We start from the raw sequence: 25,176 nt of genomic DNA, 5'->3' as shown, positions 1-25,176 counted from the left end.
GACAAACCTTATTTGAACACGGTGACAAGAATGGTAGGAAAAAAACAACAACTTACTATTGCATGTAGTACTGTCGAGCATACATCTGCTGCCACCACATCATTTGCAAAGGACTGAAGACTGAATATGCTGGAAATACTGCTGGAGCTCCTTGTCCAGGAATAGGATTCCCAACATGTCTACAAAAAAATAATATCACGTTAATGCTCAGTATAATAAACGGTGATAAAAATGTAAAAGCAGTTTGGCAACAAGAGGTTAGACTGAGTCTGCTGAAGATAGACATACTTTCCCCCAACCAGAAAAAAGGGTTAATAAAACATCACAACGTATAAAGAATTCTGTAGCAAATTGCAACAGTAAAAGGCCCAATGCACACCAGATGCATATATAATAATATAAAAAAACAATTCACACCAGTGCGTTATGCTGATGTGCACTGCCCTGCACTGAAAAAAAATAAAAATGAATGTAGAACAAGCCCTACTTTTTTTTCTTTTTTTTTTCTATAGACAAAAATTTATATATGCACTGCAACACATAAAACGCAAAAGTAAAAAAAACAGTCTGCTGAAATTTTCTTTAAAAAATAAATAAAATAAAGCTTAGGGGGGCGTGGCCGTCGATGGAAGGCTGAGGACATGCTTTTACTGAGCTCTGTGCCCTCCCGACGCAGGCCATCTTCCCGTCCTCGCACACCCGCGATCCAAATGTCAGCCAGGAAAAGTTCGGCCTTCTCCCTCCACTTAGGCGGCCGCCCATGTCTGCGAGCACACTGCAGATGAGCTCCTGACTCCTCAGTCAGACCCTCCAGCTTCTACAACCAGGTCAGCACTTCTTCCTGTCACACTCAAGATGACCCAGGCCATCCAAAATGGAATCATCTCTCCGAACAAAATGCCCTTTAAAAAAAAAAACAGGTCTCAGCATTGGAGACTGCTTTATCAGCTCTGGCTACTACCCAAGACGACCATGCAGCCCGTATAATAGCACTTGACTCTGCGTCCACGGCGCATATTCAATATTTACGGCAGCATTAACTCTGTATAGAAGGCAGTGAAAACAGGAGCCGCAGAAACAACATCAGGCTGCAAGGTATACTGCAGGCAAACTATCTATTTTATATGAGTCCTGGGCAGGAAGGCTACATGCCCTATCGAACTAGACAGAGTGCATAGAGTGGAGGAGCCGGGTGGGCGCCCTTGAGATGTTCTCTGTCGGGTTCATCATTATACCTTGAAGGAATAATTAATGCGTAAGGCATGGCGCTTGAGCCTAGTGGACTTTGACGATCTTCAATCCACCTGTACCTCTCTCGCAATACACTGTACATGCGGTGAGTGGTCTACCCCCTGCACGATTTTATACGACAAGCCGGAGCTACCTATACCTGGGGCCACCCCTTGAGTGTCAAGGTGAGCCGCAGCGACAACAAATTGGCTTTGTCAGATACGGATCAACTCCCTGACTTATTTCTCTTCTTTCAGCAAGACCCGGTCAATGTTCTGAACTGGCTGGACCCTCCAGATGACTTCCCAAAACTATTGGTCTTGGCACTCTCCCACAATGCCGCAGACGTCCAAGGTCTAGATCTGCATCTTCTGACCCTAGAACACACCTACGTCACCAGATGATCAACCCAGCTTTTCCATAATTAGTCATAAACTGGTGCTTCTTATACCTAGTGCACAGCATGAGGGTCACACCTGTTACCTTGAATTCCTGACAGGTTTGCTTGGGAATGTTTTCCCACCTGTGATTTTCTCCTATTGATGCATGCCAACCAGACCATTTGTCGGACATTAATCGGTCAGAAAGTTTAATGGAAATCTGGATCCTTTCCTTACACTTTGCTGGTGAAGCTATATCTGGCTGAGGTTTAGGAAGTACAGTAGAATTTTGTGTTCTTACATATTGTTATGGGCTTCGTTTGGTACCAGATGGCACTGGACTTCACTATACCTTCTCCCTCCTATTTGCAGTACTGATGGTATAACTGCTGGTTATGCCTCTTCCCGTTTGATAACTTCCCCTTCCACGCAATTATATATGATTTGATTCTCCTGAAGAGAGTGCGGTTTGGAACTGTGCGAAGCCTCACATTTTAATTACAGGTCTTTCCTGCTGGAGCTGTGCCTTGTTTTGCTGTGGGCCACAGCAAAGCAAGGCACCCAGACTGACTTAATCCCCTGGGTATATTGATATACTGACTGCTTTGGGCTTTTGAGCCTCTTTCAGCTCCGCGTCTGACTCCTCATGCAGTCTGGGACTCGCTGAATTCAATAGGGTAGCCTCTGAACGGATATTTAATCACTTTAAGACGAACCGCCGGCATTATACTGCGGAAGGTTGGCTCGTTCCCGCAAATCACCGTAGCTGTACGTCGGCCCTTTAAACAGCTATAAGAGGTGCGCGCACCTGATGCACAGCGGGGAAGCTGATGCGTGTGGCCCGGCAGCCACGATGTTCACTGGCCACCCGCGTCTGCTCCACAGACAGGCAGAAAGGTGATTTTTGAATGTAGACTAACAGATCCCTGTTCTGTTAGGGGAGTAGAGCTTGATTGTCTGTTCCTAGTGATTAGGTACAGCGATCTCTCCTCCTCCAGTCAGTACACTGCCCCCACAGATAGAAACACATTTAACCCCTTAAGTGAAGTGAACTCCTGCGCTGTCTAGAGTGAGGGGACAAGTGAAAAGTGGGGATACTGCTGCAAATAAAAGAGAGGTCTACCTCGATAGACAAAAAGTGATAATTGTAACAAGTGAAATATTTGCGCTGTAAAGTGTTATACAAATTAATGTGTGTGTGCATATAACCACATACATATACAAGTACAAAAAATGGGTGGGGAAAGTCCAAAAAAGGGGGAGTGACACTAATATACCAGTAAACAATATTGTTGAATAGTCATTAATCGAGGGCACAGTGCTGAAGAGGTCCAGGTACAACAAAATCCAACCATGTAGGGGTGCAGTTCATCAATACTTTATCCAATCAATAACGTTGTGAAGTGAAAAATGTTGAAAAACACAACAATAAAAATAAAATATAAAAATAGAAATAAAAATAAAAATAAAAATAAGAATAAGGGTCAAAGTATTTCAGAAGAAGGAGGCCTTGTATCCAAAAAGGGGTGAAAGATAGAGAGTGAGCCGTAACCAAGATCTCATATATGCACCTCTAGTGATCCCAGCAGCTCACCTCTAATCTGGCAAGCTGGATTAAATCAGCCTGATCCTGATGGGTGTGGTCCGTTGTTGAATATCACATACGGGTCTCCATAAAGTGTATTACATGAAAAAGTAAAAGGAGTAGAAACCAAATGGTGTGATAAAGTCACAGAGAGGGATAGCAATGTCTTCTGATTTAAACCAGTGGAGATGCACTCACATGTGGATGAAAAAACTGGGGCTCTTATCCACGAACGCCGAGCTCGTCAGTCCCTCCTTCCTCTCCCTTACTGATTCTCCAGGGTTAGGAGTCCCGTGTCCCCAATGGTTCACGAGTCGGCTCTTGTTATGTATGAGGATCTCGGTGGTGTATGTGGGGTAAGAGAGAAGGACAAGCCTGATCGTGTGATATCATCAACAATAAACAAAAAACCCCCCAGGAATGCCCAGGTAGTAATGCACTCACATGAACAATATAACATAAAAGACCTTCCTCCACCTGGGCATTCCTGGGGGGTTTTTTGTTTATTGTTGATGATATCACACGATCAGGCTTGTCCTTCTCTCTTACCCCACATACACCACCGAGATCCTCATACATAACAAGAGCCGACTCGTGAACCATTGGGGACACGGGACTCCTAACCCTGGAGAATCAGTAAGGGAGAGGAAGGAGGGACTGACGAGCTCGGCGTTCGTGGATAAGAGCCCCAGTTTTTTCACCCACATGTGAGTGCATCTCCACTGGTTTAAATCAGAAGACATTGCTATCCCTCTCTGTGACTTTATCACACCATTTGGTTTCTACTCCTTTTACTTTTTCATGTAATACACTTTATGGAGACCCGTATGTGATATTCAACAACGGACCACACCCATCAGGATCAGGCTGATTTAATCCAGCTTGCCAGATTAGAGGTGAGCTGCTGGGATCACTAGAGGTGCATATATGAGATCTTGGTTACGGCTCACTCTCTATCTTTCACCCTTTTTGGATACAAGGCCTCCTTCTTCTGAAATACTTTGACCCTTATTCTTATTTTTATTTTTATATTTATTTTTATTTCTATTTTTATATTTTATTTTTATTGTTGTGTTTTTCAACATTTTTCACTTCACAACGTTATTGATTGGATAAAGTATTGATGAACTGCACCCCTACATGGTTGGATTTTGTTGTACCTGGACCTCTTCAGCACTGTGCCCTCGATTAATGACTATTCAACAATATTGTTTACTGGTATATTAGTGTCACTCCCCCTTTTTTGGACTTTCCCCACCCATTTTTTGTACTTGTATATGTATGTGGTTATATGCACACACACATTAATTTGTATAACACTTTACAGCGCAAATATTTCACTTGTTACATTTAACCCCTTGATCGCCCCCTAGTGTTAACCTCTTCCCTGCCAGTGACATTTAATACAGTAATCAGCACATTTTTATAGCACTGATCACTGTTTACATGTCAATGGTCCCAAAAAAAAATCAAAAGTGTCCGATCTTTCCGCAGTCTGTCGCAGTCCCACATAAAAAAAAAAATAAAAAAAAAAATAAAAAAACACACACACACACACACACACACACACACACACACACACACACACACACACACACACACACACACACACACACCATTACTAGTAAAATAATAATAATAATGCCATAAATCTATTCCCTGTATTGTAGACGCTATAACTTTTGCGCAAACCAATCAATATACATTTTTGCAATTTTTTTACCAAAAGTATGTAGAAGAATACATAAACCGATAAAGAAATACCGTATTTATCGGCGTATACCGCACACTTTTTTCCCCCTTAAAATAAGGGGAAAATCGTGGGTGCGCAATATACGCCGATCCCCGCGCTGTGTTTGACCGCCGCCATATACCGAGCGCAGTACACTCGGGTACACTCGGCCAGGCTCAGCTCCCCTCGCGGTCACGCCCTGTGCCGCCTCCTAGCCTTTATGCAAAAGGAGCCGAGCGTGGCCGAGTGTACTGCGCTCAGTATATGTCGGTGGCAGCGTTCAAAAGCAGTGCGGGAAGCGGGGAAAGACTCAGAAACAGCGCGGGAGAAGCGGGGAGGACACCACCAGGGTGATCAAATACCACCAAAAGAAAGCTCCATTTGTGGGGGAAAAAAGGCGTCAATTTTGTTTGGGTACAGCGTCGTGTCAGTTAAAGCAATGCAGTGCCGTATCACAAAAAAATGGCCTGGTCATTAAGGGGGGAAATCTTTGGATTTATCAACCTTTGCGGTCCTCCATATCTTTTCCTAAACTAAGGGCCCTGAAACATGCTATTTACAACTTACATCTCATTGATGTCTGGAAGGTATTGTACCCCAAGTCTTAGAATTACGCTCAGGCGTTCAAGGATTTCTATCAGTCCCTATACAATATACCTGCTGCCAAGTCTCCAAGTTCTCCCTTCACCTTGGATGAAGATAAGTAATCTTGGGTTACAGAGACCACGCTCCCAACTTTGGATAATGACACCATCAGTGATCTCGAAATGCCAATTTCTGAAGATGAAGTCACAGAAGCCATAGCTGCAACCCCAAATGGCAAGAGCCCAGGCCCTGGTGGCTTTACTACCAAATTTTATAACTTTTTTGCTCCCCTTCTCAACCCCTTTTTAACCAAAGTGTTTAATTCCTTGCCGGAGGGCTCAATGTTCCCTCCACAAACACCTGAAGCTTACATCTCCCTTATCCCAAAAGCTAAAGACCCAATCATGTGTGCGAATTATAGCCCCATATCCTTGATAGGTGTCGATGTGTACGTTTTCGCTAAAGTTTTAGCCAACATATTGCAGCCATTATTGCCCCACTTAATTCCCCTGGACCAGGTTGGCTTTGTGAGCAGACATGATGCAAGGGATAATACTCTTTAAAAAAAAAAAAAAAAAAAAACTTATAGCCGATTACGCCCACACCCATAAACACCCCCTTATGACTTTTTTACAGTCAATGCCGAGAAGGCATTCAACTGAGTTGATTGGCAATTCCTTTGTTTGTCCTTACAGCAGGTAGGGCAAGGCCCCCCATATGATTTCAAGGATAATGTCCCTTTATTCCTCTCCGTCTGCTAGGATCCACATAAACTGTTCTTTATCCTCAGAACTTTCTATCCATAATAGGATGCGACAAGGTTGCCCCTTGTTCCCCTTTCTCCATGTCCTTACTATGAAACATCTAGCAATTGCCCCGCAAAATAACCCTACTATTACAGTGGGCCTTATCCATACTAAACTCACCCTCTTTGCAGATGGCCTCTTCTGTTTGTGACACAACTGCACATGTTCCTGCCCTCAATACTGCAGGAGTTCAAGAAATTTGGGATAGTAAGCAACTTTAAAATGAACTACAGTAAATCAGAAATCCTCAATATTTCATTGTCAAAGACGGTTCTACACCATCTTTCAACCACATTTCCTTTTAAGAGCAGTTCCATTTCCATTTCCATTTGTTATCTAGTAATCCACATACCAATGGATCTACCCCAGCTCTTTTCTTAAAACTTTATTCCCCTGCTCCTTATAAACCAGGTGGATTTATCACTATACGCATCCAGTGGCTAGGTAGGGTGAAAACTTTGAAAATGGATGTTCTTCCTCGGTTCCATCATTTCAAACAACTCCTACCTATATACCTACCTCGTATTTCAGGAAGCTCCATCATATGTTTTCCCAATTCATCTGGAATGCGACCCATCCCAGAATACACTATAACCGTTATCTCTTCCGAAAGCCAGAGGAGGGTCTGGAGCCCCGCATGCGTCCATATACCATAAGGCAGCGGTACTCACTCCTATACTGGACTGGTTTGGTCATTCCTCATCTAAACTTTGGGTTCAATTGGAAAGACATTTAAACTCAATTGATCTTTGTGCCCTCCCTTGGACACCTTTCTATCCATTGTAGGGGCTTGTCGCTCCTTGGCGACCTTACCCACCAGACTATTAAAATTTGTGACGACTGACATCTTCTGGTGCCATAGCTAAACCGTTGGGGCCTATAACCCCTTTTTTGGGACCCCGACCTTCCCACCTGCTAAGCATGGTCGGGGTTCGGACCCTGGTGAAAGATCATAGATGACTCATGACTTCATGCAGACCCATCTGACAGATACCCCTTCAGGTCATCTTCCAGACACCCAACATGGTGGCTTCAGAGATGGCAAGTAATATCTTATATTTGTACCTTCCCCTCTCTATTGGACATTCTAAGATATGCTTTTGCAGAGCAACCCCCCCCCCCCAAATACATTTGGTCTCCCAACTTTACATCTTATTGCTCAACACTTCTTCTCCTGACCTCCCACCATACACACAAACCTGGGAATCAGAGCCGAGTCCCTATTTCCCTTGTGAAGTGGCATAAATGCTTTATTTTGACACATAAGCTCTCTTTAGCCACCAAGAAAGGAAATGGTTTAAGTTGGTGACAAGATGGTACAGATGCCCCTCTAATGTACAACATTTCAACCCGTCATTACCAAACACCTGTTTGTGATGTCTGATCTCCAAAAGGTACCTTGCTCCACATCTGGTGGGATTGCCCTCCTATAAAGAAATTCTGGCAAACAATCTGACTTGTACTGCAAGCTGATGGCGACCTCTATTCAACCCTCCCCTGAGGTAGCCGTTTTGTCTATGCTCCCTGGACCTCTCAAAACTGTAAAGAAAGATATACTTCAACACTTGCTGGCCACGGCAAGGGTAGTGATTCCCTGACACTGGAGATCAACAATCATTGGGATTGGGCTACTGAAGTGGACCGTATTGGGGACCTGGAACGTCTGTTGGTTCAGCAAACTGAAAAGAATGAGCAATTTTCCCTCACCTGGACCTGATGGTCCAGGTTCTGTTATTCCTCCGAGTTTATCTCGTGGGCTGAAGGTGATCAGGCTGCCAATACCTCATAGCCTATTTAGAGTGTATATTATCCCTAGTCCTTCTCTCTTCTCTCCCTTTCCATTCCTTTCCTCTTTTTCATATATGCACCTTTAGATGCTCTTCGAGCAATCGTTACGTAACATTTCTCCATCCCATTTTGACAGCATGTACTTCACAATATTTTTAATTATATTTGTTCATACGACACCCAAGAGGTTGATGTTGGTGCTTTGTACCTCTAAACTTGTCTTGTTTTTCTATGTCATAAATCATTGCTGCCTTTAAGATCTGCATTTCAGAGACAACCTCAGCTTCTGAGAACTTATACTCTCCGTATGATACGTTATGTACAATACGCTTTGTTTACTTTCTCACTATGCTACTCTATATTGGTTAATTTGTCAATAAAATAAATGAAAAAATAAAGTTTACTGAAGTTACAAAAAAAAAAAGTAATATGGCACTGCACAGCGTACGTTAAAACGCAAAATGCCAATGCACGTCAATGTACATGCCTTTACCTGCACTTAATGAACACATTTTAATTTGAATGGACCCTAAAGGATGGCATTAATACAATTTTTGTTGATGAGAATATCGCTTAGGGAACATTCTAAAGCACACTATAGTGCTGAGGAAGAGACAGTCGTCTATTATACTACAGAATTCACTGGGCAGTGAGGTCAAACTCTGGTGTCTATTGGACTACACAAGATAAATCCATTGTGAAGTTAGGGTATAAGAATTAAAGTTGTTAGTTCAATGTCTAAAGCATGACTGAAGAATTAATTTTGTGACTTATCTTTTGCAAAAAAAAAAAATAATAATAATAATAATAATAATAATAATAATAATAATAATACACAAAGAAAAATAAAAGCTATTTGAGTGAAGTTATACAGCCAATTTCACAAATCCTAACTTACTGCTGTCTGTTGTATGAAAAATAGTCATGCATGGTATTGGTGGATGTGTGAGAGGCATGGCGGTGCCTCAGGCTCTCCTCGTTTCTATGGTTCGATGATGTGGACGGCATATCCTGACTTGTAGATACAGGGGAAGCGGATCCTGAGTGCTCTGAGCCCTAAAAGAAAAAAAAAAAAATAGAATGAAAAATGTTGGGTCAGATTTAACTTACAGTCTGCAAGATTTATAAAGGAAAAACTTGACACATATAAACCAGAGAAAATGGTCCATAAACCTGCATGCAACAATTCCTTAAAGGCGAACTACTTGCAATGTTGCGCTTACCTTTTATGGTTATGTACAAATATGCCATCAGGTGGCAAAAACACCTTTTTATATTGCCACTTGTTGCCCAAAGACATACAGTCATCGTATGCTATTCTTACCATCCTTCTTACAATCCTAGTTCTGAAAACACTATATAATGTTTAGTAGGCTGACAAAGAATGTATTAAATGGCATTAAAAAGGTCCATTTGCCATTTAAAGCCATAATAAATACCGTATTTATCAGCGTATAACACGCACTTTTTCCCCCCTTAAAATCAGGGGGAAATCCTGGGTGCGTGTTATACGCCGAACGGCTGCCTCAGAGGGAACGAGCGCAGAAATAGACAGTACTGTGTACTCGGCTCCGCTCACAGTCATGCCAAGTCCTGCCTCTGGACTGCTGTTATGTCCATCATAGGAGGCGGGTCTGCGAGACAAGCCGAGCTCCATATCTTGGCGGCACTCGTTAGCCTCACTCTATTTATACATCTGCAAATCCTCTGAGTGATTTCTCTATGCTGCCCACCGATTAACCTACCAAATAAAAAAAAAACACCTATAAAATATCACTGAAGAGAATGCAAACCATTCTTTAAATAGCAAAAAAAAAAAAAAAAGATATTTTTCTACTCTGACAAGATGGTGTCTGTGAATCTATCAGAATTATTTATTGTGTATATGATAAAACAATCAGAATACAAAGCCCAACTACAGTGCAGTAGTGTTTGATATGGCAGATGTGTGGGCAAGGCTACAGACACTGTTGGGCAAGGTTGCAGATGGATGGGCAAGGCTGCTCACAGTCACGGCAAGTCCGGCCAAGCTGACGCGTTTCACACCCAGTTAGTGCTTAGACATGGCTGACTAAGCACGAACTGTGTGCGAAACGCGTAGGATGTCCCCTTATGTGACTATCTTTGGATTTGCATGTCCAGTTTTTATTAATAAAGACTACTTCAAGTTCCTTTGGAGTGCGGCTGTCCATCCATTTCTACTTTTCCATGTTTGCTGATAAGTATTGCCTGGAACAATGGCACTAAATGACTACATATAATACAAACTGTAAGGCAAAATATGCCTTAGGCCACTTCCACACAAGACAAACTCCCCCTGCTCAGCTGGGAATCTGTCCGCTGATCCCCACTGAGCAGGTGGATGGCTGGTCCGTGTCCATTGCGCTTATGCAGAGCGGACACAGACACAGCCTACTCTCCTCTGTGGGTTGTCGGATGTAAATGGATTGCCATACAATTTGATTCGCTAGACAGATAGGGTACGCAATTCATCTGTTTTTAGTGGATCGGATTGGATGTCGGCAGGTGTGAAAACAGACACATCTGTTTACATCCGCAGCTCCATACAGAATAATGGAGGGTTTAATCAGGTCCACCTGAGAAACTGACAGGCTGACCCGATCGGTCCATCCATGTGAAGGGGGCCTTATACAGAAACTGCAAAAATAAAAGAGATGCTATGGGAAATTTAGTAATGCCCCAACACATTTCTTGTGACATAGCCCATTTAGATGGCATGCGCCAGATTTCAAAAATCCCTGTCGACCGTTTCTGTAGCTATTACTGCACCAAATTCAAAAATGATTAGCTACAGTTCATAGAAAAACTAAACGGTAATTAGTTGGTCTCAATTAAGCCGATTTCGGCCACTGCTAGACCAGCCGTGATTCGAACCGTGTATAGCTGGCCTAAGTTTGTGTTCAGAGACAGGCAGAATACCTATCTCTATACGTTCCTTAGCAGCCGGCATATTTGCTGCTGCTACCTCCTCTGCTTCCCACCTCAACCTCACTGGTTGTAAGAACGCTGTCAACTTCACAGCTGACAGCCTCCTAGCAACCAGTGTTGCTGACAGTAGGAGGAGCCAAATGGGGAAGCTGAAGGACTAGTTCCCCATTAGGTCTGCTCTTCCCTTGTCATTGACTGCAGGCAGTGGTGAATTATATAGCGAATAGCAGGCTGCATATTGGCTATGGACCCACCCATTGCTTGCTGTTAATCATAAGGGGAGCGGACCTCACGGGATTTGTGTCACTGAATTCTCAACAGGCTTTGTCTACCCAACTTTAAAAATCCTCAGTTGCTGCACTGTCTGTATGACAGCTGGGAGCTCAGCTGTAAGGAGGATGGCGTGTCCATATGGACACCCTGTTCTCAGTACACCTCTCCACCAAAAGGTACATAAAGCGGTAACCTCAATATTTTTTGAACAGTCACGATGAGTATCATGTAAATAGTCCTGCAGCAGCGCTGCAAACCTCTAGTTTGAAAAAAGATAAAAGCTGTGTAGGATGACCCGATCAGATGTAGCTTAAGTATGTGCTCCAATCACCAGAAAGGCATTCACCACGTGGGGGGATATAGGGTCCCCTTCGGGGGAAACACTCACCAGATGGTTTCTTTATACTCGCATTTCCATATATATCGCCTCACGTGTCACCTCAGATGCTTGGAAACTGCATACCCCTCTCCTATCTTGATCACCGTTACTGTATTCACTTCCCGGGTATAGTGTCCGCAGGTGTATGAGGGAATGAAAAAAACCATATAGTGCAATATCGTTTTTGAATTTTTAATGTCACCCCAAAAAACAGATATACACTAGTCCCCTCATAAAAACATGCGTACCAGAAAATAGATTAAGTCAGGCACATAAATATATGTGGATGTTTCATTTGCATTTCTCACTGTTTAGTGTAGGACCCCTGGAGACCTTCCTGTAGCTGTCACTTCCTAGTTCCTCACTCAGTGGAACGCATACGTCACTTCCGGTCGGATGCTGGATAGCAGCGCTCTGACGTTTCGTCCGTTCGGACTTTTTCCAAGAGCGTGCTATTCCTCTGCACCCGCCGGAGTTATATTGTGTAGTGCTACACGCCCACCTGTGACGATGCTATAGATGGGGATGACCCTCCATCTATGCATCATTCGATCCTCACTCCGAGCGCCGCGCTTGACCACGCCCCCCGGAGAGGAGGAGATAGCTGGGTCTTTTTTGTACTCCGCTCCCCGACACTCACTGTTGCCACCATAGAACTGTCAGATGAGTGTATGTCAGTGCGCGGTCATACATGCACTATTTAATTCATATTTGGGCTCTGTACTTGTGAAGGATGTAATTTATGTATATAGCTGAATGATCTGAAGTCTACAGTGCTACTGTATGCACTAGTGTATGTTATTCCAAACCTATTATAGCCTATGTACTGTGCTTTACTGGGATCATTATATCCTTTATGCAAAGACACGATGTGCTTCAGTTTTAAACCATCACATTATAATGGGACTGTACATGAGTGGCTGACTGATACATTCATAGATATTGGTTCTTACATGGTCAGCAGAACCAATATCAATTTAAGAAAAAAACAAAAGATATATAAAATGGGTGTAGAACCTCAATAACTCTAGGACACTGTTAGTCCATATACATATACACCACATGTGTCAAAACACCTAAACTACACACACATATATATATATATATAGCAGTGAACCATAAAATTACATTCATATTAAAATTAGAATATCAGTAAAAATATAGAAATATTATCAAAAATATTAAAATATATAAGAACTAAGAAATGTAGAAAAATAGAAATATAAATATATAAATATATAAATATATAATCCTATATGATCATAGAGACATGGGTGGATAGTTATATATAATGTAAAAAGACATTTGTGTGGGGATAAGACATATTATGTAAATATCCAAGTCTATCTCCCAACCTTGACCACATGTGTTAATGGGGAAAGAGACCAGTTTTTCAATGTATTTGGGATCACCCCAACCATGAAATATCTCACATATTAGTGTGATGAGTTTGGTTTTCTCTATCTCCCCGGGACCTTTTCAAATTAATGATAGAAAGCCAGCCCTTCTACATTGGTGGTCAATTTTTGTTATTTGTTAGATGGGTGTGGATGATATTTACACAAATCTTTTTTTATTTATTTTTAAAAAAAGCACTGTATCACTTAACTCCTTTGTTGATGTTGATCATATTCCTTGAGATGGCTTTCGGGCCCTAGTTACAATAATCATTATTAAGTATCGCTAATGAAACAGTTGATATCGAGTTCCACATTGAGTCCTTTTGGCACTAAGACGTCAGTAAGAAAGATCCAATGAGTTTCTCTTTTGGATAACTCGCGTACTCTATGGGAACCCCTCCAATGGGTTTCAACCTGTTCAATGCCCCAGAATTCCAAGCCCGATGGGTCTTGATTGTGTTTAATTTTAAAATGGAGGGATACATTATGATCAGTAAATCCCAAATAGATGTTCTTTATGTGCTCCCCTATTCGAATTTTTAGTTTCCTTTTTGTGCGGCCAATATAGAGTAAACCGCATGGGCACCTTAATGCATATACAACGTGAGTGCTGTTGCAGGTGATAAATTGTTTTATTTCAAAATCTTGCTCGTTTGACGGTGATGTGAAGTGATCCAGATTTCTCTGTAGTTTTCTCACCTCTTTGCAAGGCTTGCATTTTCTGCACGAGAAAAACCCATTTTTATTCCAAAAACTCTGAGGTTTTTCTGGGAGATCCAAGATTTTCTTCACTATAGTGTCACCATGTGTGGATGCCTTTCTATAGATAAATTGGGGTTTCTGTGGTATTACGGGTCCTATTTTTTTATCTAGCGACAGGATGTGCCAATGTTTAATAAAAATGGATTCCACCTCCTTATATTGGCTATGCAGTTTCCAAGCATCTGAGGTGACACGTGAGGCGATATATATGGAAATGCGAGTATAAAGAAACCATCTGGTGAGTGTTTCCCCCGAAGGGGACCCTATATCCCCCCACGTGGTGAATGCCTTTCTGGTGATTGGAGCACATACTTAAGCTACATCTGATCGGGTCATCCTACACAGCTTTTATCTTTTTTCAAACTAGAGGTTTGCAGCGCTGCTGCAGGACAATTTACATGCTCTGTGCGGGCTGTTTTTATTTTTCTGCTTTTATCAAGTGACATTTATTTTAAGCAGCTGCTTTTATCATTATTTATTGTGTTTTATCTGGTTAGATTGTTTATTGCTTGGACTTTGTTGTTTACTCCTAAAGCGCAGGGTTGTACTATTATTAGAGGGCCACCAATTAGTACTTTTGTATACGATGAGTATCATAGCTGTATGCAAGAGACATTTTACTTATTTTTACAGAACAAATGTACAGTGCAAGAGTATTGAATGTAAAACAGGAATAAAACATTCCATTGAACTTAAAGCGGAGCTCCAGTCTCCTAAGCATTTTTTTTTTATATAAGCACCTCTGTGATTCCTAGTACTTGTACTTATCCTATTCCTTAACATTTGGATATTAGCATAAGAGTCCTCATACATGTTACTTGTAAATATGCAATTTCTTACTTGATCTCGGAAGCAGGCAGGGGCCATCAAGGATGTGGGCATCTGAAGCCAGCTCCTGTGTATTTCCGGGATTCAGAAATCTCACGGCTCTCTCTCTTCCCGACAGGTTGCCATGGCAATGGCGGCGCCGGGGGAAGTTCCCGCCCCGTTGCTATAGTAACCTGTCAATCATGATATCCCGGTCCCCCCACGCGCGCCATTTCCGGTCTGGAAATAACGCAAGATTTCGTCACTAGGCGATGCGCAAGGACTCCTGGGATACATGACGCCGCTATTGACGTAATCGCCTCTGCGATTTATATGGAGAAATAGGTATTTACAAGCAAAATAAAGGATAAAAATTGTCCATTGTCAAAAGTATGAGCTAAGGGCATGCAAACAGACAAAGTAAAAAAAAAATGGGTGGAACTCCGCTTTGAGGAAAGTCAGAAAATGGTTCAAAGGACTGGTAAAAAAAAAAAATAAACTCCTACCTGGACCAAAAAAGGTGCCAAGCAAAGCCCCCCCCAAAAAAAGGAAAGGGGTTGCCCCATATGATGGCACTGACGCTACAGCCTCTCTTGAATGCCTTCCCCTAAGTGTCCCCGTTCTCAAATGAGGAGATAGCTGAACCACGAACCAGTAAAAGGGGACCAACATGGCAGCTGGGTGTACTATAGCATATTTTAACCAATTACAATAAAATTTGGCCTTTTGGATCTATGAAAAGCAAGCTTTACTCTAATTGAAGCTACAGAATTTTTCAGAGCTATGCTAGTTAATAAATCTACATCAGGTTAATGAACTTGTTAGATAAATTAACGGGAAGTAAACAGATACTGTTAATCGATTACACTCACAGCTCCATACTTACTGATTTACTGCTGGTGCTTGCAGCTCTAGCATTTTCTCTGCTGGTGCTTGGTTTAGGGGAGTTAGGAGGCGTCCTGGAGGCACATACTAAATGAACCATGTGATATTCATCTTGCTACAAGACAAAGCACAAAAGAACAGTTTGTATGCGATGCATAAACAGTTTTATGCTATTCCATGATAAAAGATCCAAAATAATTTACAACTTGAGCTTTATTTTTGTCTCTGAATACGATTTTTATTATGAAGGGACTCATAATAAAATTATTCCATCCCTTGGAAGGGTTTTATTCTCACAGGCCATCAAATCACAATTGATTTCATTGTTTACGGACTCAGATCAACAGAATAAAAACAAAATTCATAACAAGGATGAAAAGATATCTCTGCAAAGTGATAGAAATTAACCACTTGCCTACTGGCAACTTTTCCCCCCTCCCTGCCCAGGCCAATGTTCAGCTTTTCAGCTGTGTCGTACTTTGAATGACAATTACACGGTCACGGTCATGCAACACTGTACCCAAACAACATTTTTATATTTTTTTCACATAAATAGAGCTTTCTTTTGTTGGCATTTAATTACCATTTTTTTTTTTTTGTTAAATAAACAGCAACATTTTTTTAAAAATATTTAAAAACTTTTTGATAGTTATACAATTTGTCTCTTTACCTCAATCTGTGGTCAGCAGTGTCCTCTGGACACTGATCAGGGCGCCCTGCTTGCACCCCGCAGCTGGAGCGATCACAGGAGGCTTCCATATGATGGCCTCTCAGAACAGCCATGCTATAGCTGTTATTGGGGCTATAGCTTTCTCTATATACCTTTGGAACAGCGCAGCACCAACTCCCACTTTAATTTACTTCTCTATGGGTAAGGTTTGACCCTACTCGGTGCTGCAGCAGTTCACTTTCCTCTTCCCACACACGGTAGCGCAGGAATAACTACCGTATATACTCTAGATAGATAGATAGATAGATAGATAGATAGATAGATAGATATCACACACACACACGTTTTGGAAACCTTTCGCTGTTGTCTGACCGGTCTCCAAACCACTACCTCTCCATTTGCAGTTGTGTCTCCTTCAGCTAGCCTGCTGCTAAAAAGGCCACCCTTGTGTACGTGCTCCCAGTCAGGGCTGTGTGCCTCAATACAAACACACAGCGCCCAGCAAGTCACACCACTCCTCCCTTCTCCCAGTAAGTTGACTCCAGAAGCCTATTGCTTCTCTACAAGGGAAAAGGCACAGATCGACTCGGACCTGGCGGCGGTGACAAGGGACAGTAGGTGTTTGGGGACAGGGGAGGTTATAATTATACTGAGCTATTTTTTACCTTAATGCATTAATGTAAAAAAAAATGCTAAACCTTTAGTACTACTTTACGATGGATAAGAAAAAAAAAAACAACATCATAAGCATACACTCTCTTTGAATTTGAGTTGGAGCACCTTTGACAGTCTTCCCCATTTCTTTTTGTTGCTGCATTGGAATCATGAGTGAATATTGTTACATTTATTTCAGGTACTGCTATAGCAGTGACAATTTACACAGCACCTTACATATGCAGTATACTGTACATTCACATTAGTCCCTGCCCTCATGGAGCATACAGTCTAGGGTCCCTAAATCACGTTCATACATACACATACTAAGGCCAATTTAGAAAGGAGCCAATTAAGCTACCAACGTGTCTTTACATTAGAATAAACTTAATTCATTCAAATGTAAAGAAGAGCACTCTAATTCAAATGCAGAAAAAGGTTTAAATTAAGAGCTATAAGAATCAAATATACCAAATTAACAATTTTAACTTTTTTTCTTGCAATGGGAGAACAAGGAATACACAAACTTAATGTATATGGTATATTCATGAGCTTGCACGGCCACTAAATTATGTTGACTGATAGCGTAGCTTAAAGAACAAGAAAGAAATCCCTTTGCATCATTGGAGCAATGTTAATTTTCCAGAAATTGAATTAATTAGCCAAGACTTGTTGAGAAGAAGTATGTCTACATAATGAAATACTTCTTCTCATAATGTATGTCCACAGATCAAATACAGATTTTATATACACATATGAAGAAGATATAGAGGCATTCTAACAGGCGTTTCTTCCTGGTTTAACCACTTAAGACCCTGACCAAAATGCAGCTAAAAGGACCTTGCCCCTTTTTGCGATTCGGCACTGCGTCGCTTTAACTGACAATTGCACGGTCGTGCGATGTGACTCCCAAACAAAATTGGCGTCCTTTTTTTCCAACAAATAGAGCTTTCTTTTGGTGGTATTTGATCACCTCTGCGTTTTTTTTTTTTGCTATAAACAAAATAAGAGCGACAATTTTGAAAAAAAAAACAATATTTTTTACTTTTTGCTATAAGAAATATCCCCCAAAAATATATAAAACATTTTTTTTACTCCGTTTAGGCCGATACGTATTCTTCTACCTATCTTTGGTAAAAACAATCGCAATAAGCGTTTATTGGTTGGTTTGTGCAAAATGTATAGCGTTTACAAAATAGGGGATAGTTTTATTGCATTTTTATAAAAAAAAATTTTTTACTACTAATGGCGGCGATCAGCCAATTTTCTCGTGACTGCGACATTATGGCGGACACTTCGGACAATTTTGACACCATTGTCATTTTCACAGCAAAAAATGCATTTAAAATGCATTGTTTATTGTAAAAATTACAGTTGCAGTTTGGGAGTTAACCACAAGGGGGCGCTGAAGGGGTTATGTGTTCCCTGAAGTGTGTTTACAACTGTAGGGGGGTGTGGCTGTAGGTGTGATGTCATCGATTGTGTCCCCCTATAAAAAGGGATGACACGATCGATGCAGCCGCCACAGTGAAGAACGGGGAAGCCGGGACTCCAGCGGCAATCGGGTCCGCGGGTCCCGTAGCTTCGGACCGGGTCACGGGAGCGCGCCGTGGGCGTGCGCCCGCGACCCAAGGCTGGGTACTAGTACAGAACGTACATGTGCCCAGCCGTGCCATTCTGCCGACGTATATGTGCAGGAGGCGGTCCTTAAGTGGTTAAGGACCGTCTAATGCCGATATACGTTGGCAGAATGGCACGGCTGGGCACAGGCACATACAGGTACATTGCCCTTTAAGGTGTCCAGCCGTGGGTTGCCCGAAGCTCCGTGACCCGATCGCCTCCGGTGTCCCGTGATCGGGTCCCAGGAGCTGAAGAACGGGGAGAGGGGAGTGTAAACACACCTTCCCCATTCTTCTCTGTGGCAGTGTCACTGATCGTCTGTTCCCTGTTATAGGGAATGATGATCAGTGACATCATACACCCAGCCACGCCCCCCTACAGCAAGAATCACTCCCTTAGGGCACACTTAACCCCTAAGCGCCCCCTAGTGGTTAACCCCTTCACTGCCATTGTCATTTTCCCAGTAATCAGTGCATTTTTATAGCACTTTTCACTGTGAAATGGTCCCAAAAAATGTGTCAAAAGTGTCCGATGTGTCCGCCATAATGCCGCAGCCACAAAAAAAAAAAAAAAAAAATGATCGCCGATATTACTAGTAAAAAATAAATAATAAAAATGCCATAAAACTATCCCCTATTTTGTAAAAGCTATAACTTTTGCGCAAACCAATCAATAAACGCTTATTGCGATTTTTTTTACCAAAAATAAAGTAGAATACATATCGGCCTAAACTGAGGAAAAAACATGTTTTTTTTATATATTTTTTGGGGATATTTATTATAGAAAAAAGTAAAAAATATTGCATTTTTTTCAAAATTGAAGCTCTATTTTTATTTATAGCGCAACAAATAAAAACCGCAGAGGTGATCAAATACCACCAAAAGAAAGCTCTATTTGTGGGGAAAAAAAGGACGTCAATTTTGTTTGGGAGCCATGTAGCACGACTGGGCAATTGTCAGTTAAAGCGACGCAGTGTCGAATCACAAAAAGGGGCCAGGTCCTTTACCTGCATAATGGTCCGAGTCTTAAGCAGTTAAGAAGTAGCTCCACTTTTGTTGAGAAAAAAAAACAAAAAAACACAACATTCCCCTCTGTATGATCTATGTACCGGTACATTGCAGAGATTTTAACAAACTTTTTTTTGCAGATTCCCACCTTTTATTATTCCGAAGGAATAGCTGTTTATTTGTCTGTATCCATGTGCAAAGTGAATCTGTATAGGACTGGTTATTGGATTACTGTATATTACGTGACCAATTCAGAAAAAGATTGTGCTTAGTGAAGTTAGTTTTTAAAGCCCAGGGAAAGTCGCACATTGTCTTTTTAGGCTCGGTTGACATATATGCGAATACGATAAATATACCGCATCCGATTTGCGTAACATGTGAACCGGCCCGGCTTTCAATGGAGCTGGTTCACACATGTCCAGGGCGGCTACGGTCCGTTTTTGAAAAGGGTCCTGTGTGATTTTGGGTTCAGTATAGGTGCAGATTCAAGTAAAACTTTGCACCTGAACCGGTGAACAAAACCGCACCGGACTCCACACTGCAAACCGCAGCTGGAAATATGTGAACCTAGCCTTATAGTCCTATACCATCTTATGCTGTAACAAAGTGTTAATAAACCCACAACGGTAAAAACAGTCAGGATATGCAGTAAAGCATGCTTGTTATACTCACTGTGGAACCTAAAAGGGCTAATCCTCTGCATTGTGTAAAAAGGCTGTTTGATCCTGTCTTCTCTGATCCTTCCACGGTTTCCAATCCATCCCTGACAGTACAGAGCCTTGGGGGCACTCTGCACATGCACATTTTGGTGTGTGTTGCTAGAGTTTTTTTCCTTGGGGAGTGTGCATGTGATCAGCATAGGCAAATCCCTACAGCCCAGACAGAGGACCAGGGGTCCTGCAGCCTCTTAGGACAATCAGGGGAGAATGAAAATTGTTCCTACAAGCTTTAGAGCGTGCATAAAACCCCTGTGAGAAGATTGCTACAGTAAAGCAATTTCGGAAAACTAAAAAGTCCTCTTTTGCAGTGGGGATGCACCGGCACTGCAAGGTTTAACTGCTAATTTATTTACTTACCAATCCTCCACTTCGTTGTCTCCTTCACACTGCTAGTTCGGTCCCTGCAGCTTCTTCCCCCCTGTGCTCCGACTGGGTCTTCTGATGTCATCAACCATAGTCCTGCATTACATGTGAGGAAGCTGAGGGACAGTCCACTGCCAGAGCAGAGGATCAGGTAAGTAAAATTGCTTTCACATCCCCCTAGACTACCACGGATAAGAAATCATCCTATTAAATCGCCTAGGGCACAATATTGAAATATTTCTAATCGCCTCTACTGAAGCATCCCCAAAAAAATAAAAAATCAACTTTGCCAACACAAGTTTCCCCATCTGCCATACATAGGGGGTTAATCCCATGACAGCAATGCAAACACTTAAAGTGTGCAATAATCTTACACTGATAATATACTTACTTTCCTGAGAACATCTTTCAATTGCAGGTGATCAAGGAGGAGTTTACCAGAATATACAAGTCGCTGATCCTTGGTTAACTAAGAAGAAATAAAAGGAATTTTAAAAGTACAAAAGTAATGCTTACTGTTTACACCAGTTGTGCTTTCCTTATTTTGAAGTACATCACTGAACACAGGGTCGTTCTTACTCATGGCTACTTGGGTATGCTGCCATCTTCAAGTGAATGGTCACAGTGGCAAAAAATATAATTAATAACATCAGGAAATGCCCACCCAAGCATAACCCTCCCACTCAGCCAAGCCTCAGTTGTGTAGCAAGTAATGAGAAACAAAGCAAAGATGGGAGGGATCCCTGTGAGTTGCGATGTACTCCCAGAAAAGGATTTTACAGGTAAAAGATCCTATTTAGGACTACTTAGGACAGGGTTTGACAAATTTGCTTGGAATCTAGCAGCTAAAGTTAGGAGCCAGAAAACGCGCCCTGTCCCGACGAGCTTGCGCGCAGAAGCGAACACATACGTGAGCAGCGCCCGCATATGTAAACGGTGTTCAAACCACACATGTGAGGTATCGCCGCGATTGGTAGAGCGAGAGCAATAATTCTAGCCCTAGACCTCCTCTAACTCAAAACATGCAACCTGTAGATTTTTTTAAACGTCATCTATGAAGATTTTAAAGGGTAAAAGTTTGTCGGCATTCCACGAGCGGACGCAATTTTGAAGCGTGACATGTTGGGTATGAATTTACATTGTCTTTCAAAATATAAAAAAAAAATGGGGATAACTTTACTGTTGTCTTATTTTTTAATTAAAAAAAGTGTAATTTTTTTCCCAAAAAAGTGCGCTTGTAAGACCACTGCGCAAATACGGCGTGACAGAAACTATTGCAACGATCGTCATTTTATTCTCTAGGGTGTTAGGATAAAAAATATATATAATGTTTGGGGGTTCTAATTAGAGGGAAGAAGATGGCAGTGAAAAATAGTGAAAACTGACATTAGAATTGCTGTTTAACTTGTAATGCTTAACTTGTAATACCAACGGCCACCACCAGATGGTGCCAGCTCACACATCTGGTGGTAATAACTTGTAATACCAACGGCTCACCACCAGATGGTGCCAGCTTTTTTTTTTTTGCCCACCTTCCAAGCCAAGTCGCCAGGACACTATTTCTAGTCGCCATGGCAACCTGGCGACCGGGATTTGTCGAGCCCTGACTTAGGATGACCCAAACACTGATCACGAGGACTGGGCAACACAGCAACAAGGTCAACAAGCTAAAAACAAAAATAGACCAAAACCTGACTACCATGCCGCCTGCAAGACTTCACCCAAAGCTGGTGTTTGCAGAGGTGTGAACATCTACCTGGTAGAACCTAGTAAGGGTGTGAAGAGAAGACCAGGTAGCAGCCTTACACACTTGAAAAAAAAGCACTAAAAGGATGGGGTGGGGAAAGGAAGAATATTGTTCATAATCCCAAGGCCGAGATGGTCAGAACATGAAGTTCTGCCCAAGACAATGTCAGGTCTGCTTTTTCCTGAGCAGCGCAACTTTTTGTCCCTCCTTAATGGTCGATATGGCATTATGCGATTTCTCCCTGATGGGAAGACGGCAAAGGTTAGCAGACCAGTGTAGGATAGTAAGTCGAATTGCCCAAATTTCAGGATGTTATCCCGTAACTTCTATTCTTCAGATGACCACATCCCCTAAACTGAGAGATTCTGCAGAACACCTCTGCACCCCAACAAGCTAGCATCCATCGTGAAGACCTTACAATTCATCTGAAGGAAGAATTTTCTGATATCCAGGCTCTGCATGGATATCCACTGTTCCAGGGCCATCCTGGCCTTTGCAATGCTTTTGCAGGTCCAAGGACTCCTGACATTTGTTCCACAGGATTTTGATTTGAAGAGCTCTGGAAAGGAACTAAGTATATGGGACCACATAAAAAGGCAGCTACCATTTTCCCCAGTTGTCTTAAGGGACTTTACAATGACCTTATAAACTCCACCTGAGATCAAAGAGGCAGTAAAATTTGTCTGTGTCGTGTTAAGGATTAAAGCAGAGTTCGATTTTTTTTTTTATTAAAAAAGTCAGCAGCCACAAATACTGCAGCTGCTAACTTTTAATATATGGACACTTACCTGTCCAGGGCACCCGCGATGTTGGGTCCCGAAGCCAATTTGTCCCTCGGCTCTCAGGTGCTGCTGCCGCTATCTTCGGTAAGGGAATCAGGAAGTGAAGCCTTGCGGCTTCACTTCCCGATTCCCTTCTGCGCATGTAAGAGTCGCGCTGCACGATCCCACTGGTCCCTGCTGTCTCCTGGGACCTGTGTGTCTCCCAGAAGACAGCGGGGAGAACGGAGTAGGCGTCGGACGTGGCGTAGGTCACCGAAGTGATCTATGCCCGGAAGTGTGAGCAAATACCTGTATTACACAGGTATCTGCTCCCTCCTCCCCCTGAAAGGTGCCAAATGTGACACCGGAGGGGGGGGGGGGAGGATTCCAAAAAGCGGAAGTTCCATTTTGGGTGGAACTCCGCTTTAAGCATGAGTACTCTAGGAGGTTAAGCACCCAACAAAACCTTTCCAGAACCTGTACTATCTGTTGGACATTTAATGTCATATATTTAGACCCGATAGCTCCTTGAAAAGTGGGTTGTCCAGGCACCCCACAATTGGGACGCCCCAGGTCCTAAACAACACCACAAACAGAGCTAGCACCTTGTAAACATTATAGGGGTCATGAGCAGGCCAAAGGGTAATGCCAAACTGATAGTGATGATCCTCTACTGGAAATTGCAGAAATCGTGGGTGAAGCTGAACAATTGAGATGTGTAGGTGGGCATCCTTGATATCCACTGATGCCAGGAAATTCCTTGATGAAGTCAAGCAATCACTGACTGGGTGTATTCCGTCCTGAAGGTCTCTGCCTTTAGAAAAACAGTCCCTCTCCTATACGGATGCCATAACCCCCGGGACATCACCCTTTCCAGAGCTGCAAGAAAAAAAAAAGGCTTTTTGTTGTGGTTTTGAAAATACCCTTGGGCGCAGTAAGAGGGAAGGCAGTGAAAATCTTAGCTTGTAACCTCTGGATACCATGCTGCAAATCCAGATATCTGTTACTTCATGAGCCAAAAGGTGGCTGCAAAGGTTTGCTGTGTACAAAAGAAACTCTTCTTAGATTCTGAAGGCAGTACTGTTTTTTGCCCCGTCGCCTCTTTCTAGCATGCTTTTCAGCCTGTGTGGAGCAATTGGCTTGCTGAGGGTAGTAAGTCTTTGATACCCAATAGGGAGTGGCCACCCAGCTCAAAGAAGTGTCAGCACAAGCCAGATGACCCATGTGGAAGTCACCCACAATGAAAAAGTGTCCCAGATACTTGCTGTGCCCTTGGCATGTATGTGCTATAGGCTTCTGCGCTCTTCAGGGGTTGTGACAAAGTAGCTGCATTGCTGAGATGTTGTTTCTGTAAGAGTTTGTAAATGCATGTGTTACCTTGCCTTGTCTGCAAGAAGCACCGTAACTAGCCCCAATGCATAGGTAAACATTGCAGGGAAAGACTGCCACCTGGCTCCACCATATACAGAGGCACTAACCACTCCATACTACAAGGCCTTCAGGGACTTGACTCATCAACAGGCAGCATTACAGGCTATCCATGCTCATGCATGTAGCGTCAAAGATACAGTCCCTCTTGCCTGCTGGCAATAGCGATTGATCCAGATGAAATCCTTCTCTACCCCAGAAGGGGCATTCAGAATAGGCTAAAAGTAAGGGACTAAGTCTATGAAAAAAGATCTTCAGATAGATATCTTTAGGCTCATCCATCACCTTTGCTAAATGCTGAGGCTTAGCTGAGTTAAGAGAGGGTATAAATAATAATAAGTCCTGCATTTTTTTGGGCAGTGTTCATTCCTGAAGGTGCCAGCATAAGCCAAGTAATGATGAATATGAACTGCCCAGTGTTCTGTGATGTACAGGTAAGAAAATACAGTGAACAACATTTTCCTTGACTTGCTAAACTTGACACAATACCAAATAGTTTTACTTGGGAAACATCTGCATTTTGTGCATTAAAAATAAGTATGTGGCATAACAGCATCATGTTTAACTTCTAAAGGACAGAAGATGAATTTCAGCGTTTTAATTAAAGGAAAAGTAAACCTTTGGAACATGTTGCACCTGTATTTAG

At 42.3% G+C, this 25,176-nt stretch overlaps 1 protein-coding gene across 1 annotated transcript in view; it reads right to left on the bottom strand.

Annotated features, from left to right (window-relative positions):
- HERPUD2 (HERPUD family member 2) overlaps window positions 1-25,176 on the bottom strand; it is a 48,847-nt gene that overhangs the window by 12,958 nt on the left and 10,713 nt on the right. The window contains exons 3-6 of the mRNA XM_040353232.1: window positions 20,986-21,063; window positions 15,563-15,676; window positions 9,005-9,162; window positions 57-179 (exon numbers count right to left, since the gene is read on the bottom strand). Of these exons, the coding sequence (XP_040209166.1) occupies window positions 57-179; window positions 9,005-9,162; window positions 15,563-15,676; window positions 20,986-21,063 (473 nt within the window). The remainder of the gene's footprint in view (window positions 1-56; window positions 180-9,004; window positions 9,163-15,562; window positions 15,677-20,985; window positions 21,064-25,176) is intronic.

The sequence above is a fragment of the Rana temporaria genome, chromosome 5 (genome assembly GCF_905171775.1).
Source record: "Rana temporaria chromosome 5, aRanTem1.1, whole genome shotgun sequence".
In the NCBI taxonomy this organism is placed as follows: Eukaryota; Metazoa; Chordata; class Amphibia; order Anura; family Ranidae; genus Rana; species Rana temporaria.
Note: the sequence above shows the minus strand (reverse complement) of the source record. Positions and strands in the feature narration are given on the sequence as shown.